The sequence below is a fragment of the Pogoniulus pusillus genome, chromosome 2 (assembly GCF_015220805.1).
Source record: "Pogoniulus pusillus isolate bPogPus1 chromosome 2, bPogPus1.pri, whole genome shotgun sequence".
NCBI lineage: Eukaryota > Metazoa > Chordata > Aves > Piciformes > Lybiidae > Pogoniulus > Pogoniulus pusillus.
Window position 1 is genome coordinate 38,260,395 of NC_087265.1, and position 20,118 is coordinate 38,280,512.

The following is a 20,118-nucleotide window of genomic DNA, read 5'->3' on the forward strand; positions in this document are numbered from 1 at the left end:
AAACAAGATAGTTTTTTACACTTAAGGTAACTGATTTTATGTTAAGAAAAACACAACTGTGCAAAGTTCTGAAAATAGCATTTCAGGATACATGCATCAAAAGCATCACAAATGCACATAACTGTTGTTATGTCCTGAAAAGGAAGGCAGGACCACGATCTGCTTTACAAATGGCTTACAGCATAGGAAAGGTCTAAATCTATGAACATAAGCCGCTGGTTTTATATACACCAAAAGGAGATCATAGAATCATAGAATCAGCCAGGTTGGAAGAGACCTCCAAGATCATCCAGTCCAACCTAGCACCCAGCCCTATCCAGTCAACTAGACCATGGCACCAAGTGCCTCATCCAGGCTTTTCTTGAACATTTCCAGTGATAGCAACTTCACCACCTCCCTGGGCAGCCCATTCCAATGGCAAATCACTCTCTCTGGCAAGAACTTCCTCCTAACATCCAGCCTATACCTCCCCCAGGACAACTTGAGACTGTGTCCCCTTGTTCTGTTGCTGGTTGTCTGGAAGAAGAGACCAACCCCCACCTGGCTACAACCTCCCTTCAGGTATCTGTAGACAGCAATAAGGTCACCCCAGAGCCTCCTCTTCTCCAGGCTAAACAACCCCCCAGCTCCCTCAACCTCTCCTCATAGGGTTTGTGCTCCAGGCCTTTCACCAGAATCCTAACTACATACTTTCAGCAGCAAAGCAAAGAACTTCAGCAGTTGCTCACATCATCAGTTGGCCTCTGGGATATGATCCATGCCAGCAAAAATTACATTTCACAGGAAAGTGATAAAGCATTTACCCATTAGGTTTTAAGTAAAACGTGCTCAAGAGTTACTAACAGCACAGACACAGCTGACTGAAGCTAGAACAAAGGAAGAGCATATCACTGATAGCTACCATAAACGAAGCAAAGGAGGCAAATGAGTGTATAATGCTGGGAAGCAGCAGGGCATGACAAAGAAAAGAAGTATCAGATGCTTGAAAGTAGTCTTTGGCACCAACTCATTTTTTGGATGGTCTTCAGTAAGAACTAACAAGTCAGGTGCATCTCCAAGGACAGGGGAGGATGAGAACAGTGAAAGAGTGAAGGGGCTAAAAGGCAGAGCCTGATCACTAGGGTCACTCTCAGAAGCACTCATCAGCCCAGTTAAGCAATACAGTTTTCTTTTTCTTGAGAAAAGAGCAAATAATTTTCTGGCACAATTAACAGACCTCAGACTAAAGAAAGTACTGTTCACAGTGTCACTTCAAAGTAGCTTTCAACTGCCTGAGTAGCTGCGATGAACTTGAGACTCGATGCCAGAAAAAAAAAGCTGACATTTCTAATATTGGTTTTCCCAGTAACAAATCCCTTCAGATTCTGATGCCCCAACGAATACCATGGGAACAATATTTAATGAAACCCAGCCATGTCAGTAGCCTTGCCATGTTTGTGTAGCCCTCTCATCATCCTGATGCACATCTTGCAATTATTTTTGTAAGTCTCTCCTCTCCCCTTCCTGGTGCGTCAAAAGGATTAAGCAACAGCGTCAGAAGGGTGGCAGCAGCACTAGCAACAGGTTATTTATCCCTCGTTCTTACTGGCAAGCAATTCAATCCCTAAACCATTAGCAGCAAAATGACTCATTTCATTACTGCTTTGCATCAAGCAGAACTCAAGAGACTCTAATATTATTAGGAAAGAGGTTTCCAGTTGGGTTGTTTGCTGATTGGCAAAATAAAAGCCAGCATCTAACAGGACCTGGTTTGCCAATGGCGGCAAGTCTTGAGGATGCCTATGTCAGCACACACAGACATACAAAGCTTTAGCACCACGGTCAGTGCAGTAAGGGTTTGGGGACTTGCAAATGCAGACACAAGGACACCTGCCACACACCACTTTGGCTGTCTGCAAGCCTGTCATAAAAGCCCTGCACCGCTCTCTTGGCTTCTCTTCTCCAGTATCACAGAGTGGACCTATGAGTGCGCTATCAAATAGTTATTCTGCGCCCTTCTCTTGACGGATAGACAAAAATAAACCTCAATTTCCAAAGAAAACTGATAAAAGCTTCCCAAATTAGCAAGTAAATGGTATGACAGACAGTCGTGGTGAGGCAGAGACTGGAAGGGAAGTGGCTCCTGTTCTATTCTCAGCTCTTCCAACAACTTCTAGCTTGACCTTGGTGGATCACTTGAGCCCTCTACTTCTCACCTTACTGCTCAGATGACAAGAAGACTACCCTCCACTGCTTCTTTTCACTGCCACTGCTTCCTCCCTCCTTCTCTGACTCATCAAGGTCATTCCAGTACAGCAAGTGCAGCATCGATTCCTGCAGTGCCCCAGTGCCATGCATATGTCATGACAATGACCAGTACTTTTATTTTCATTACAAATGATTTAAGGTAAGGTGTACCTTCCACTTGCTCTGCAAAGGGTACAGCGTGCTGCCAAGGCTTCCCTCACACAAGAACCAGAAAGCATTAATGACATAGTACCACATGCATGGGGAGTTTTACTACAGTAAACCAATCATCTTTCTCCCTATGAAAGAATTACCATTATTCTAATATCACATTGCTGCTAAATAACAAAATAATTGAGAGTGAAACGTGCCACAGTTGCAAATCTGGGTAATGGGCATGGAGCTTGCACAGTCCTCACACACCTGACCTGAAGTACATTGTTTATAACTAAAATAATTCTTTTCTACTCTGTTTTCCTCATGCCACTTCTTCATGGCAACAGCTGGTGAGTCTTTGTGCTCAAGACATTAAGATGAGGAAGCTCAAGCTTGCACAGGGCCAAGTATCAAGAACCAACACACATTTTTGATTGAGGTTAAGCTAACATGGATTTAAATGGAAAAGAGGAGATTCCCTGAGACCACCTCTCTGTCCCATAAAGATCCAATAGTCTCTTAAAACAGATGTTGACAGAAAAATGATACATTTCTTTAAAAAAAAACCAACCAATTTCATTAAATGTAATTCAAAACAACCTGCTCCAGCAGTGAGGCTGGACTAGATCTCTTGAGGTTCTTACAACCCTTACCATTCTGGGATTTACAGTGGCAAGCTATGAGCAAAAATAAAATTTGCAATGCTCTTAAGGAGAAAGTTTTTTAAACTATCATATCTTTCATATCTTTGAAACCGCAGAAGAGCAGACTGAGAGGGCTTGGCGGCACTCCTGGCAACACTATGACCTAAAACTCAAGTAGTAAATATTTCATGAGATACTTCAGTGGAGGTCAGGCTGTATTTTGATCAAAACAAGAGAGCCAGTGTTTGGCATTTTAACATTTCATGGTGTTGAATGCTTTTCTGTGGGAGTTAGCCCATTAATGCAAAAAGTTAACACCACAGAGTTTTTTAATGCCAGCAAATAGTACAGGTCAAAGCTCACAGGCATTGCAACCCACCCAGGCATATTCTGAAACACTGCCTGACTTTTCTTTCCCCAACACAAGGTCACACAGCTACAAAGAATGGGAGGAATAAGCAAGAGTTTAAGACTTGTGAGAGTGTACACCAAGAATGCATCCTATCAGATTTTCTTCTTTTGACAACAAGATCAGAATCCCTTTGCTAACAACAGGGCTACTTAAGAAAGACATTTAGTTCTTATGAAATACAAAAGGTTTTCTTGGCCAGTGTTTAACACCTCTGCAAAAACGACCAGGTGCTTCGAGCCAATGCATCTTTACTTTGACCTACAAAATTGCTCATGCTGAGAATAAGTTGAACTGAGGGACAATCTCTCTGTGTGCTCAAACATTTACCAAGTGAGTCAAACTGAGTTATTTGCTGACTACTCATCTTTCAATAGCAGCCTCTCAGCTCAGTGTGGATTCTTTCAGCATTACAATATCCTCAGTACCACAGAAGTGAAAGAACAACCTCTGTGCAAAGAGTACACAACTTTATTTGCTATCAATTAATGAAGTTAAAGAGGGACTTTCACACAGGCTAACCTCGGAGAAAATATTGACCAAAATAACTCTGGACTTTGACACCAGCTCCTTTTATTGTCTCTGCCTCTTTTACACTGCATTGCATTCAATTAGAGCTCTCTCCTTCCTCTGCAGTTTCTCCTTTAGCAAGCCTCCACTGCAACACCACTGCTCTGACAAGTGGATTTTTACAGAAGAGCTGTATACAAATGTAATGTTCTGGCTTTGCTTCAGAATTGGAGGCAAAGTTCAAAGCGTGACAAATGTCTCATGTGCAACTCCTCTCTGACCATTAAGTAAGGAACCCCTTTAAAAAGGCATGAAAGGAAAAAAGATGGACCAGAGAGAGAATCTGGGACATCAGGGAGCATTTTATGACCTCTCCAACACAAAGCTTTTCCCAAGACCCTTCCAACTTTAGCTACTTCAGAGAAGATGGCTGCAAGAAAGTGGTGGGGGGGTGTGATATTTAAAAACAGAATGTCTGCTGTTTGCCCTGCCTTGTTCATACTTTGGCTTTCAAAGCAGAGACGTAAAGTTGCAGCACCACAAACTCTACCTTCTCATCTGACTTCAGTTTGCTTCACTTACAGTCTTGCAGTCCTTAGTGGTTTGGAGTACAGAAACTGGGAAAGTATTTTAAACATCTACTACAGAGTTGTTTCAGAAACCATATTTCATCAATCAGATTAACTCCAACCTGGCATTTTAGCAAGCAAACACGACAGAATAATTTTCACTAGGGAATCTGAAATACTGCTGCTTAACTAAGTAGCAGAGCTGGCAAATCCTCTCACCTAGACTGAGAGTAGCCTCTAGACATTAATTTATGTGCTACCCACTATCACTGAAAAAATGTCTACTGCTTTGCACAAGGATACAGTTGTGGCATGAACATCTGGAGACAAGCTCTGAGCATTCAGAAATAGCAGAGGAAGAGTACAGGGCCTTGACTTGAGAGGGAAGAGAAAATCCCAATGGCCAAGAGTTAGACTTTAGATTACAGCAAACACTGTTTAAACACCCTAGATCTCGCCTCCTCACCTCCCGTATGACTTGCTGCAGCTCATCCTGCTCCACAGTTTTGTGGATTTCATCAAGTGTAGGCATGAGAGGGACTTTTTCAAGTTTGTGCTCCACCTCTGGCTTGGAGTCTGCAAGCTCCTCAGAAGTTTCCACCTGCTGTCCAGCACATGCTCTCGCTGGGGGAGTTGGCGTTAAGGCGACTGAGGCTCGGTATAACTTCTTGCTTTGACTCTTGGAACTTCCTGTTAGTTCAGCTTTTCTACCTGCGTGACCCGAGCACACTGAAGAGGAATCAGAGTTTCCATGGGAGAATACAGATTCTGCACCCTCTGCTGGGAGAGTTTCCAGTCCAAGGTCTCCCAGTCCTAAACCCAGTTCAGACTTCAGAAATGACTGCTCTCGAATAAGTTCGGAGACCTAAGGGTTCAGAAAAGAAACAGTCCTGAGCAGGCACAGGAAAGAGTCATGTACAGACACAACTATGCTTTCTTGTTATTTATTCAATCACTTACTCATTCCCTCCATGTAACAAATACAGCTATAAAATAAATACATGCTTTGCCTTTACGACTGCAACAAAGAGGATCATAAAAAGGAATGGGATTTTTGAAAGCCAACATAAATACAAATTGTGGCAGCTCCCCAAGCCACCACATTTTGCAATATGGATGCATCCTGCCAGAGTCCTTGACAGAGACACACGTAAAGGCTTGATTTTGTTTCTCTTTCTGAAACAGTTCAAGTTTGTTCTTTACTTTCTACAGTTTTCAAAGCACTCGCTTTCAACAGCAGAAAATGCACAGAAAAATAAGAAATCATTTTGGAAAGCTACCATGTGGACTTTGTATTAGCTAACTGCAAACATCATCTCCTTTCTACACATGTCCTTGAAAAGAAACAGGGCTTCACAACTACTTGCACTTATGGGTAGCGCAGGAAAAGTGCAGCTGCTCTCAACAGAACTACCCAAGTGAGTAAAGTATTTCCAAAATCACGTGTCAAACGAATCTCTTGCATCCCTTCCTAAACCATACAACACAAAACAATTACTTACGGGTTCAATGACATTCAGTGGAGAAGGGCATGACAGATTATCAGCGCTTCTGCTTCCATACATACCCTGAAAAATTAAGGCAAGGTAATGCATGGAGGATTTTTTTAGAGCTTTCAGAAGCTAATACATAAAAATGCCATGCCTCAGACGACTTTCTGTAAATGCAGAAACTAGGAAACAGGAAGCAAAGCTGGCTGGAGAAAGTTTATTTCAGTCATTCTTAAAGTTGGCCCTCTTCTATAAAAGGATTTACAAATAAAACAATATTTATATGGTTCAAAGCATGCACATTTGGCTTGGGATCACAATAATACCACATTTTCCTGTTCTTGGGTTTCAATCTTTTTCCCAGGACAGAATACTGCAGAGGAAGATGTAGCCTGTGCATGTGCTGCTTTTACAGGAGAAAATTGGCTGGGAAAGAGGAATAAAACCCAGGAAGAACATGATACTTTTCATTTGTGCTTCTTTTGTTTGGCTGGTGCCAGAATTGCAGCAGAAAAGAGGAGCAGTCTTCTGCTATGTGAAAAAGAAGAAAAAGTGTATCACCGTGCCAGCAATAAACACATGCAAATGTCTCTATTGTCCCCTATTTTTGCTTGTAGGGAGTGTTTGTGGGAGCCAAGCTTCTCCCACTCCTTGGCAGGTAGTCACACATTCATCTGAAGGAGCTACAAAAGGCAAAGGAGGGAAAACTGCAGATGGTAACTGTATTTTCCAGTTTCATTTTTCCATGGATTGGTGCAACTAGGGGAAACTTAGGGGAGAAACACTGTATTTCTCATTTCTCTGTCTTTATTTCACAAGAAAATCATTGTAGAGAAACTCCAGAAAGACCATCACTATCCCACAAGAATTTAGACATGGGCACTACCTAGCGAAACTGTGAGAATTCAGGGCTGTAACAAGGTAAAAAAAGAAAGCACACACAGAAGAGGTCTGAAATCTCAGACATAAAACCTCAGAAAACAGGTACTGGTCTGTATTAATATCAAGAATGAAACAATTATTGAAACAAATAAAATATGATCTCTGATAATACAGATGATGGCACTAGATTCCCCAGATGTCAGCCCAATCTAAGAGTTTTAACAGTTATGGCTTAGTAACACTACTCTGAGTAAACATACATCATTGTCAAAGTCATACTTACTACATGTGTCTGAGGCCTGTAAGGTGAAGACATGTGTAGGCTTCTCAGCTGGTCTTCCAAAGCAAGGAGGCGTTCTTCTAACTGCAGCTCTAACTCCTGTAGCTCCATGCGGACAGACTTTCTCAAGCTCTGCAGCTGATCAGCTTCAAATCTATACCAAGTCCATCACAAAAAGACCAAAGGTATTCACTGTACTCAGCTGCACACCACAAAGAAGGGGAACTGAGCAGGACAGTCCCATGAGGAATTCAAAGTGGAGCAGAAAACTCCTCTTTTGTGGAAACATTAGCTGAATGCCTTAGATGGAACAAAAGTCTTTCTCCTTCTCTAGAAGACATCTATCATTTTATGGAAAATAACTAAACAATATAATACATCAGAGAAAATTCTCAAAAAATTTAGCTTTGAATGCTTAAATATATGGAAGTAGAAGAAACTGGCATGCATACAGATATCTAATCAAATTCAATTTAAAACCACTAAGAGTAAAAATCTCAGTGCAATACAATAACTGCACACTACTTCTCTTGTGTGGTTCTAGATTCCCAAGCAGTCACAGCTACATTTTGGTCAAGATGCTGTTGTCTAAGCAGGTCACCAGATTTCAAACACATTTCAAGTGGTTGGTCAAGAGCTGATTCAACTGAAGTAAATATATAAGCACTTTTGAAAATTGCTCCAGATCAGCTGCTGCTGCTGCAGCTCAGGGTGAGCACAAACAGAGCCAGAAGATGAAGACCATTTGTAGCTTGCTGAGTGGCCACAGTAAGCTGGAAAAGCATCTGCATACTACAATATTCATTCTTTATTTACATCTACAGTGTGCAGCAGGGAAGAACCTAAGCTCAAATTCTTAAAGGCTTAATCCCTCCAGCAACCTATGTTCAAGTATCCCATGATAGCAGTCCTTAAAATCTATAGCTGTAAAATCACTTTGGAGAAAGGATGAAGTGAAAAAAAAAATTATCATGTAATGAGAAATAGGGATTAGAAGAAATGGAGAGGAAAAAACTCTAGAATGAAGAATAATGAAAACAACATTAAGCACATTTTTGGCAAAAACTCAGCTTCAGCCCTGTTCAAATTTAACTAACAGATTTCTTGCTCTGATTTCAGGGGCACCAACACATTTTCTGAAATGCTGTTTTCTTAACTATCTTAAAAAAAACACAAACAAAAACCAAACCAACAAAACACACACACACACACCCCAAAACAAAAAAACAATCCCCAAAACAAACAATCAGAAGCATTTTACCTTTCATCTTCTGTCATGTGCTGATAAACTGTCGTTTGTTGACGCAACATAGTCAATTCCAAATCCATCATTTGGGTTCTGAATAAGTTTAGGTTTCTCCTTACAACCTGCAGCTCCTGGAAAGTATTCTTCAGGGGAAGGAAGAAAACAAAATAAAGTAACACATAATAAAGTTGATTAGATTGATTTTAAAAACTCCTGATTCTATAATCACATTTGCCTAGATGTACCCTTTAAGTCAATCGGAAGCTCTGCAACTTCAATGTACTATAGAGGCTGCATATTGTGACCTCAATAATTTAAGCAACAACATTTTTAGATGTATCATACAAGAAAACAAATGAAAGGATTTTCATGTATTTAGATTTGTTCTTTTTTAATGTTATTTACCTGTTATCTCTTGAGAACAAGGACAGGGAATTGTCCAAACTTAGCACAGCTGATGGCATGTTTAGGATGCATTTATTAAGTACCACTAAGTAAATAAAGTTACTCACTTCATATAGAGGTAGTATAGATGGTCTCTGGGTAGTGTAACTTGTGGCAGCTGAAAGATCCTGACTCCTCATCACTGGGTACTAGGGAAAAAATAAATTATTTGTGATGAGAAAGTGTCAGCAATCTCCTTTATGAACTCATCTTCTCAAATGCACATAAACTCCAAAAGCAGCCACTGCTATCCAGCGAACAGCATATCAGGAAAAGCAAACCTCACAGAATTGCAGCACCAGCTCTCAAGTGAAGCATGTGCACCAAAGCTCTGTAATGCAAATGTGCTGCAGGTGGAAAAAAAACAGATTCATCCTCTTTCTCTGTATTTTATACCTGAAAACTCAGTAGTCTCAATTGTCTCAGCTAATGACAAAAACAATTCCAAAACCAGAACTGAACTAGTTAAACTGTGACCCATTTTTAAACTGTGATTACAGACACACTTAGAATCATAGAATCAACCAGGTTGGAAGAGACCTTTAGGATCAGCCAATCTAGCACCCAGCCCTATCCAGTCAACTAGACCATGGCACCAAGTGCCTCATCTAGGCTTTTCTTGAACACCTCCAGGGACAGTGACTCCACCACCTCCCTGGGCAGCCCATTCCAATGGCAAATCACTCTCTCTGGGAAGAACTTCCTCCTAACATCCAGCCTATACTTCCCTCGGCACAACTTGAGACTGCGTCCCCTTGTTCTTGTTGTGGGTTTTCCTCAGTTCTTAGTTTGGGGGGGGATGGGTTCATTTTGGTTTTTAATCTCACTACACTGCTTACATTCAAAGCCCTCTGCATGCTAATAATGTCTCACAGAAACAGGATTGTTGAAGAACTTCTGTTGGCACGTCACATCAACATATGGAGCAACCAGAGAAAACTCAGAGGCTGTTACATGTAGAGACATGGCACAAAAAATCACAGCAGAAACAGCATCTCTATTTATCTTTTCAGAAGGGAAAAAGACAGCTTGTCCAATATAATTCTGAAATAATTCAAAGGACTATTGACATGACATGGAAACTTTGAAGCATGTCCATTCATCTAGAAGAGTTTTGTTCAAACATGATAACATCAACGGGATATTTTGTTTTTCCTCTCCCATTTTCTCTGTTCCTTGTTCTACGAGAAATTCAATTACCTCTCTTTACTCCTTCCTAAAATCCAAAACATGTATTTGAAACATCTTAACTTTTTCTTCAACTACTGAGTATGCTGAATGCCAAACTTGATATTGGCTGTCAGAAAAAGCAGCACCAAAGAATACATTTTTATACAAACCTCTGCAATGAGAGGGATCAATCTCCTCAAACTGAACTAGTCTAGACAAAATAGGCTGGAAGAGGAACAAGAGGGCCAGGAGATGTTACTATCCCCTTATCAATCTCCTCAAACTGAACTAGTCTAGACAAAATAGGCTGGAAGAGGAACAAGAGGACCAGGAGATGTTACTATCCCCTTCAGTGCTTTTAATTGAACCAGTCTGGTGTGAGTTCTGGGTGTATTACAGAGGCTTTTTCTCCAGTAGCTTTAGTTAGCATGGTGTATGTGGCAAAAGCACACTGTACCTACACAAATCAAGGCTGCAGTTGGTACCCAGGAGGGAATTTCACGTAGAAGGTTAAATTTTGCAACTGCTTACTCCTAAGCACACTGCCCACTACTTTGAGCAATGGCTGAATGAAAACACAGCTGACAGCAGCTTTCCACTGTAGAACTGGTCACAGTACCACAGCTCACTTCAAGAAGCAGCGCCAGCTGATATAACCAAAATCAGGCTGGACTAGCCTCTAGACTTTGACAAGTGGTGAAATATGCAGGGGCCTAGAAAAGCCCACTACAGCCTGCCACTTGCAACATGGAGCAGTATAGTGCATGTTCTTAGGTAAAACCCATGAAAATTGCTGTAGCTCTACAATCAAAGAGTCTCCATGTATTCATACATAAATGCAGTCTGCAGCTGCTCTGCCCATGTAGCCTCCTGCAGCAGCTTGCAAACTCCTAAGCTGGATCAGCACTTAAGAGAACAGCAGTACAGGGATGGCAGAGGAAAAACGGCTGGCAATCAATAGAGGAATTGTAGGTGTGGCAGAAACTGGTAAAAAATGTGCATGTATTTTAAAGCTTTTCTTCTCTGAGTGATGAGATAGACAAAACTTCACATGCTCTGACAAAACTGATTCTTAATAGATGACTGATGACATCAGGAACACATTGCCTAGCCTCAGAGTTGAAAGTGCAAAAGATTGGCAAGAAACTGCACAGAAACATAAAGGAATCAGTCATCATTGACACCATTAATGAAACCATGCAACTTGCAATGAAAAAAACACATTATCAGTTGGATGGAAAGTATGTCAGAGGGAAATCAGTATGTGGTTTCAAATCTAAAGCTTGTAACTCAAAATAACAGCTGAAGGAGTACACTGGTCTGCCCTCCCACCCCAAAATCACAGAATTAACCAGGTCTGAAAAGACCTTTGAGATCATTGAGTCCAACCTAAAATATCTATAAAAGTAAAAAAAAACCCAAACAACCATCACCAAGAAAACCAGTACATTAAAAAAAGAACAACTTGTGTCAACTGCAACGAGAAAAAATTAAATGCAAAAAGAGTGTAGCTTTGTAGAAATGATCATTTGCCACTTTAAGTGTAATCTCCTTCAACAACAGCAAATCAAACTCGCACAAAAAATCCATCTTTTCTGACCTGTTGCACTATGCAAAAGAACATTCAGGTTAACATCTTGGTTTTGTAGGGACAAGGTATGAAGCCCTTCTGCTCAGGGACGAATCTGGCTTTCTCTTACCTGTGAGAGGTTCTGCAGAGAGCTTCTGATGTCGTGTAGGACCCTGCGCAGCTGCATCTCCACGGTGGAGGGTGGGTTGATGGCATGTGGCCGATGAGGAAATCCAGCATACCGTGGAGAGAAGGGACAGGTGAAAGGGGAGAGCAAGGCACTGACGGAAGAGCCAGAGATGCTTGGGACACTGTGGGTACTCAGCGTCCTCACATGCCCACAGAGTGGTCTGTCCTGCCACTCAGTAGGAAGGGAGTGGAGGGAGCATGTTGACTGGGACATATGTGCTGGAGTGTGCAGTGGGCAGCTCTGTACCCTGGTGGGACTGGACTCCTCGGACCGCTTGTTGGGCCCTGCCTGGGACACTTCCTTTTTGGAAGATGAAGGTGCAATGAACAATGTGGACTTGCACATGGGCTGGCTGGCAGCTGCCTCACCCTCACTTCTGTCCTTCTCAGACACTGCTTTCTCATCTTCCTCCATATGTGTGTACTTGTAGGTGAAAGAAGGACGACTGCACAGAGTATCCTTCCCTGGAGTTAACTGCACATTCATAGAGGACACCACTTTCACTGGATTCAGCAATGCAGTTGGGAGCGACTGAGAACGCCTTAGAGGATAGCCTGATTCAGCAAACCAGAGTCTCTGCTTCCTCAGGAGATCTTTTGACTTAAGCAGCGTGCGCCCAGCCCTGGAATCAGAAGTGCTGATGATCCTCATCTCGGCTCTTTGCAAGGCAACGTGAACCCGGTCCACAGACGATGGGGAGGAGCCACTACCACTCAGAGACTCCATAGATTTAAGAATATGGTGCGTATGGTACTGAGGAAACTCAAACACACTGCCTTCCTCCAGCAGGTCCAACTCTTTTTGCTCACTGGAAATGTCATTCTCTTTAGAGCTGACCTCTCTGTGGACTGTCTCTGACATATGAGATGACTTGCTTTCTTCTCCTTCATTTTGTTCAGTTTCATAGTCAATAATTTTTCTATCTTTGCTCCTTCTGTTTTCAGGTGTCCCTAACTTTCGTCTCTCTACTTGAGAGATAACATCCTCCTCTTCATCATCATCATCATCATCACCATCATCATCGTCACCTTCCTCCTCATCCTCGAACTTATTGAAACAGGGCAGTTCTATGGCTAACGGTGTCTTCTGTTCCTCACTGTGCGACGTTACAGTTGTCTCACTGTCACAGCTGTCAGCACTGCTTCCCATACCCTGCAAAGACTCCTGAACCTAGAAGAGATATGAGCCAGCAAAGACATGAACACACCAGAGACTCAGCTATGCCTTCACAGCAGTTAGGCTAAAACTCCAAATGCATAGTAATTGAGCATTGTGGTGGAGAATATAAAGAATAATGAAGGTAGGTGTACAAGAAAAACAGTGCTGAGAAACCATAGCCTCAGATAAGTTAGAAACACATTGAAATGTGGCACCAACACTGGAGGTTTATTTTTAAAAATGAGCAAGCTACTCACACATTTCTTTGATTTAACAATAAACTCTTCATTGTCAGAAGAAGAGGCAGCAGAGTGAAAAAGGAAAAGGAGTAAAATGCCAGCATTTTAGGTAGTGATGACAAAGGGGCATCTCCCATATATAAAGGTTTGGTCAGTGCTGAAACAAAGGGTGGTATTAGGGAATGCATATGTGAGAGGTGAGGAGAACTGCAGGGTAGTGAAACTAGTGTCACAGGACAGCACTAAGTATGGGAAGATCTGTCTGCCCATATACTTGGCCTGTTTCAAGTCAGAGAACTGTTTGAGACTGAGAACCTCAAATTAGACTGTTAACCTCTATGGAAGGCTGCATCCAGTGCACTCACCCTTCACTGCTTTCTCCATCTACTTCTCTTCCATTTCATTCTAAATCATAGTTTAAAAAAGAGCACATGTATGACAGAGCTCCTAATTTAATAGGTAACAAATGGAAAGTAGCTCTGAGAAAGGGAAAAGATAAAAGGGAGCATCTTTGAGTTGCAAAGCATATTCCTTAGGCTGTCCTGATTGAATGTGGTATTTAAAAGTGGGCAAGACATTTTTGTGGTATAAAGTACAGCCACAACCATAGTTGATGTATGAATTAAAAATGTAAAGAAGTTTTCCCATTTCCAATGTCTGCAGTTCTCACTACTGTTAGTATATTAACTATCAGTTTCTTCTAGAGAGATTACTTAGGCTGAACGTCAGACAATAACTCCTCCAACCACCCAGATCTCAGTGTAGGTCATCATTTAAGTATGTACTTAACACTGTAGTTACTGGCACAGCAACAAATTAGTCTGAAAGCCTGTGAAGGTTCAGATACTTTTCAAGTAAAAGGTAATACAAGAACAAAAGACTGTAATGTTTAGGTGAAATCAGATGTGCTACACGTGTGCATATCTGTGTCTCTAATCCTCCATCATGTTCATTTACATGTCAGGCAAGCAGAAGTACAAAAACTTGGATGGAGTTCTTCTCCAAAGAACTCCTATCTTCTTTGGTATAATGAAACTCCGCCGAATATCCTGCTCCAATGCCTAAATCTCCCTTAGAAATCTTTACTTGGGATGTTGGGGATGGAAGGCTACAAGGTTCTGGTTTTTGAGTTTTCTCCTGAGTTTCAGAGAAGTGCTACAGTTGCAAGAGTCAATTATTTAACAGTAGATGGCACTAACTTACCATACTTTCAAGAAACAATATACACTCCTCTCTATCTCTTTCATTGTTCCACAGGTTCTCTTCACTATCTGCCAAGTTCTTATTTCCCCTAGTTCCATCATTCACCTGTGTTTTCTGAATTCAGCTCAGCACTTGGTCTGAATAAAGCAGTGATGATGGCAGAAGAGAGCCTAGCAGTTTCATGGCACAAATCTTGTGCTGTTTCAATACATCTTCTCAAAGTAGTACATCACAAAGCAGAAAAATCTCATCTCTTTACTGCTTGCTCCACCAGTCTTGCTGTGAAGGGGCACTTAGTTGCAACATGCTTTTTAGTGGACTTTTGATCAAGTTGCAAGCAATATAAAGAGCAGGAGTGTGCAACTCTATCCTGAGTCACCTTTAATTGTGTCTGTCAACTTTGGTGCAGTCCCAGTTTAGTAGAGAGCAGAATCAGTATCTTGGGTTACTACGCTCATAACAGACACTCAGGCTCATGATTTCCTCTTCTTTATTCACTCTCTCACTCTTGGAAAGTGTAAGCTAATGTTTAAGGGAGGTAGAGCACTGTCTTGGCTTTCATTTTGGAACTCAGTTGAAAAATGACTAACGAGGAAGCACAGAATAAGAGTATCAAAACGGAAAAGCAATGTTGATGGATGAGGAGCGTAGAATCTCTTTCTAGGAAAGGATAAACAAGTTTAAAAACGTTTGGTGTGCTACATGGGAAAAATAACAGTGGCATGATGAAAAAGTTCAGCAGCTGCAAGCCATAGAAATTAAATTATTGGTGATATCCAAAATCCCATCTTTGTATTCCTCCAGAGTGCATTTTAGGCCCCAGACAGCTAACCAATGGCCTTGAGGCCAGCATCCAACTCAAGACTTTCCTATGGCTCATTGACAGTCTATCCAAATCATGACTATTACTGCATGAATCTCTTAGGAGAGTCAAGAAAGTAGCTCTCCTAAACACCAGATAGAATACTGAGCAAACGTGTATTGGGCAGGTATCTAAACACTATACTGGAACAAAAGCCTCCCAGCACAAGACGTGTGTGCATTCTCTGGTCTAGGACTGAGATCAAAGGAACTGGAACAAGAAAGAGTGAGAGCTCAAGTTCAATTAAATATTAATACACCTTCACAGTATAGGTATTATGAAATTGATTTTACTTTCTGTGAGATGATAACAAAAAAAAAATAGGCAGAAAGGGAATGGAAAGGCAAAAATGATGCAAAAAAATAGATGATTAGCAGAAAAGCCATAATCTTTCATGACTTAATCTCTACCCACTGCAGTCAGACAAGGAATGGACAACAATTCTGGAGTCTCAGTCAGTGAGAACAGATCCACCAGAAACAGAAAACAGGACTTACTGAACTCAGAGTTTATTCCATGCCCAAGTATACCCAAGTTACCCTACCAGAAAGGCTTTCAAAATTTAACACAGTTCTGTGAGGGATTCAGCAAGTTCAGCTCTAAAAATGAGGCTTTGTAGTATCTAGACTGACTGTCATGACAGCAGTCAAACATCACTGCTCTTCCTGCCCTCTTTCAGTACCTACTGTTTCATGCTAATCAGCAATATTTTAGCCACAGTATGAGAACCTCACCTGAAGCTGATTAAATGGAGAACAATCCGTGGAGGAGTCCTCAGCAAAGCCACTACTGTCAGAGTGCTGACTTGCGGTCCGTAACAGCTGATCTGTGTATAACAAGCAAAACCCAACTGTAATTACTTTACAAATCACGACATTTCAAGAGCAATTACACCGAATACATGCTTTCCTTTTACATCAAAGTAACATTAAGTGGATAACACAATTCCTTTTCAAGCTCTACTTTGAGCAAATGAGAGAAACAATTTGCTTCAAGCTTATCTTTTCTCATGCAAAGCCCTACTTATGAAACTTGAAGCAGCAGTGGAAGAGGAACCATTTTTTCATTTTTGTTTCCTGTGCTGTGGAAAAAAAACCCACCACCACAGATGTTGCCACTGCCACTGGAGTTTTCCCTCCACATAACTGAACCCCTAGTTACTTCACATGCAGGCAGGGGAGAAGTTGCTGTTGTATTGACAGGTACAGATTAGCCGGATCGCTCATCTCCTGCCAGCCCACTCCACCCCATACACCTGGAGGAACAGCATCAGGTGAGCAGAGAGGGCCATACCCCAGACTTGGGAAAACTGCTAGAGACAGTCCTTCATTGCTTTAGCAGACAAATACAAGACATCTCTGACACATCAACAGCCAATATGCCAAAGCACATTCCCAGTGTTCATTTTACACATGAAATATAGATCCTCCTGCTTGTTCCTTTCCAGTTACACCATATAAGGGTTAAAAAAGCCTGAAGACTAAAATCTTCAGTGCTGCCCAGAAGTGGTTGCCTCTGGTGTATGCATTTTAGTCATAAAGCTGCTTTTCATGGAAACCTCAGCAGCTCTGCAGTACAGACAGATGAGACACTCATTATGTATGGATGGAGTTTACCTTACAGTACCATAAACGTTTTGCTTAGCTAGGTGACAGCATGGACAACAACTAGTTCTCAGCAGCCATGTAAAAGCTTGGAGATGGGATGAGACCACAGCAGCCTGAAGACCCCAGACCTCTGTCACCTCCTCTGCACCCTCAGGCAAGAGCTTGCTTCTGTCTCTTCAGAGGCTCAGTGCCAAATTTTGCCCCAGATTCTTTCAACCACTTAACTGTCATCATATAATTAATCCCAGTTCACAGCTCAATGCATTGGAATGCATTATGAAAACTGTTTTGAAACTGTTAGCTATTCAGAACTAATTTTGTCAGTATTAACTTTGATGAACATTTCACTAACACAGCAATAGAACCCAGGAGAGGCAAACTGCCCATTAAACGTCCATATCAGCAACTTCATACAGCTTTTAGGGAGTGCCTTTCAAACTGTGCTGCTGTTCTGTTATCATGGTAGCCACAATATCCTGTGATGATAAACAAGTTTTCTACCTCAAGACAGATATCCCCACCCAGCTCCCAGTAAAGACAATGGAAATCACTTCCCTGAGAACTGGACTAGCTCTTGTTATCTGCCTAATACAACTGAATGCGGCTAAACCAGCATGCCATGAACAGCTTGTCCCTACAGCTGAAGCTGGTGGGAAGCTGTCACCTTCTCCAAGGTGAACAGTCACACACTTTTGGCCTCCCTTCTGTCTCCTTTCCTATTTGGTGATTTTTAATTTAAAAGGTAAGCCTTAGCCACAGGAGAGAGATTCCAGCTAGTTCAGATAATGCAATTCACCAGTGTGTGTGCTGGCATCTGGTTTCATGTGCATGAAATTTATTACTATTCCAGAAAAATACTGACCTGGCCTTCTGTTTCCTTCTCAATTAATATTTCCTTCACAGCAACTAAAAATGTCATATATATATATATATATATACACATGCATGTATGTTTCCTCAAATCAATTTGTTGTCTCCTTGGAGACACAGTACTAATCCAAGTATCAGTGGCTTAGATCATGTTGTATTATACAGCATTTGTTATTTACACACATGCTTTGACAGCCTTACAGGACAGATACTGTCTAGAGCACAGGCACTTGCAACTGCCTTATGCAGGCTGCATAGGGCCCTCCTCACTGCATCTTGAATGCAGATAACACAGGGCAGGGGCAAATGCAGGATCATCCCTTGCCCTGTGTACCCCTACTATGGCAATTACATTCCCTGCAGCCCAAAGTTATTATCAATGCTATAGAGGGGAAATCTCCAAACTAGTGGGAGAAGGCCAGAGGCAGCATAATACGAAAAGTCTGGGAAAAGGAACCATCCAAAATGAGTGAAAACAGAAGGAACCATCCAATGCATGTCTCAGTTAAATAGAGCAGAAATGAAAATGCCCCTTGAATTATTGTTTAAAATGTGTTGCACAAATAAAAGTATCTTTAGGCACTGAATATGTGCCAGAGAAATGAGAGTATTCAGAAATACGTCAAGTAAGCTGACAGATGTTTCAAACAAGAACAGGTGATGAAGAAACAAGTCTGCAGCTTAGCAAGCACAAGTTATCAGAGAGTCAACATCAAATAATGGAATAATTCATCTATAGGAAAATAATATTCAGTTACCAATAGTTTGTCAGTCTCACCAGTAAAAACAGTCCCATCAGGTACCTGTCTTACACTGTGTCACTCAACTGCTCACATGGAAGAGAAGGAGAAATAGATGGAAATTGTCTGTGAAGCTTTGGTAGCACCTATGTTTCTTGTGACTGCAGTACTGGTAAAGTTCTAATACTGATGAGATTATTACTAAATTAACACTCCCAATCTGACTATAAACTATTCCATTATGGGATTAAATATTTGCTGCCCATTTTCATCATATCGATCATACTGCAACTCAGCACTGCCAAAATCAGCGCAGCTGGGAGCCCCTCTGCAGAAACTTTTGAGTCCCTGGGGATTTCCTAGCCTCTGGGACAGACAAGTACAGACTCCCACAAATACTAAATCTGTTCTGTATGTTTTCTTCTCACTTCTCCATCTCCAATCTCTTGTGCAGCAGCACCCACAGAGAACTATAAATACAGTAATATATTAAAGAAAGGAAGTGCTGCTGATGTGCTTTCTTTACTTTCAAAACCTGTATTTTCAAAATTAATCACTGCTTTTGACTGTCATTGTCAGGTGCCTTAAAAAAAACCAGGTCTACAGCTATTGGAAATTTCAGAGAGCTACTGATGCCAGCAACCAGACGCTCACAATTATGGCACTTGGAGAATACTTTGTTGTCTATGCATTTTACCTATACTTATCTGGTTTATTGGGCATTTTTAGAATGGAAGGTGCTGCTCTATAAATGTCAGGAAGAATTTTGGTTTCCAACAAACAAACCTTCCTTCTAGACAACTTTGCAGCAAGTTTTTTTTATACTGGACATTTAACAGCATCGTATATTTACAGTGCAAAGTGTTTGAAGCTTTGCTCTTCTCTACTGTGTCCTTAAGAGCAATCATGTTTGCAAAAATATATCTACATCTTCTGTATGGATGTAAAGTAGCACTGCAATGTTTATTAAAAGCCTGTACTGAACAGCACTAACTTTTCTAATTGACAAAAAGGTAAGCTCACATGCAAAAAAAAAAAGTACTAACATATTCCTTCATGGGAAGCATTCACTTGGAACAAACTTTCTGGTTTTTAAGTGCTTATGTACAATAGAACCAGCACCATTGAAAGAGATGGGTCCATATAAAGATCATCAACTAAAATAACATTGCATCAGAAGACTGGTGCTTGTATTTCATGCCAATCCCACCTCAAGATATGGCTAGAGTGGCATTTTCCATTCAAACACAACGACCAGCATTTTTACTAAGTGTCTGATTGCTGCACAAGATTGTAGTTTTATCACAGAATCATAGAATCAACCAGGTTGGAAGAGACCTCCAAGATCATCCAGTCCAACCTATCACCCAGCCCTAGCCAATCAACTAGACCATGGCACTAAGTGCCTCATCCAGTCTTCTCTTGAACACCTCCAGGGATGGTGACTCCACCACCTCCATTGTCCATTAGGTGTTCATTGTCCAAAGGTGTCCATTACCTTTGGATGCCTCCAAACTCATCTCTCTGAGAAAACAGGCCTCTACACTGTCTCATGTTAGACAACTTGTAAAAAAACCAAAATTACTATTGTTTTTTTAATGTTTTGGATAAGTTCTTCACCAAATGCACTCCCTCTTGGCATACAGAAAAATG

At 41.3% G+C, this 20,118-nt stretch overlaps 1 protein-coding gene across 1 annotated transcript in view; it reads right to left on the reverse strand.

Annotated features, from left to right (window-relative positions):
- ITPRID2 (ITPR interacting domain containing 2) overlaps positions 1 to 20,118 on the reverse strand; it is a 41,320-nt gene that overhangs the window by 2,627 nt on the left and 18,575 nt on the right. The window contains exons 10-16 of the mRNA XM_064161702.1: positions 15,983 to 16,074; positions 11,727 to 12,956; positions 8,925 to 9,005; positions 8,428 to 8,555; positions 7,170 to 7,320; positions 6,017 to 6,082; positions 4,981 to 5,379 (exon numbers count right to left, since the gene is read on the reverse strand). Coding sequence (XP_064017772.1) covers positions 4,981 to 5,379; positions 6,017 to 6,082; positions 7,170 to 7,320; positions 8,428 to 8,555; positions 8,925 to 9,005; positions 11,727 to 12,956; positions 15,983 to 16,074 — 2,147 coding nt within the window. The remainder of the gene's footprint in view (positions 1 to 4,980; positions 5,380 to 6,016; positions 6,083 to 7,169; positions 7,321 to 8,427; positions 8,556 to 8,924; positions 9,006 to 11,726; positions 12,957 to 15,982; positions 16,075 to 20,118) is intronic.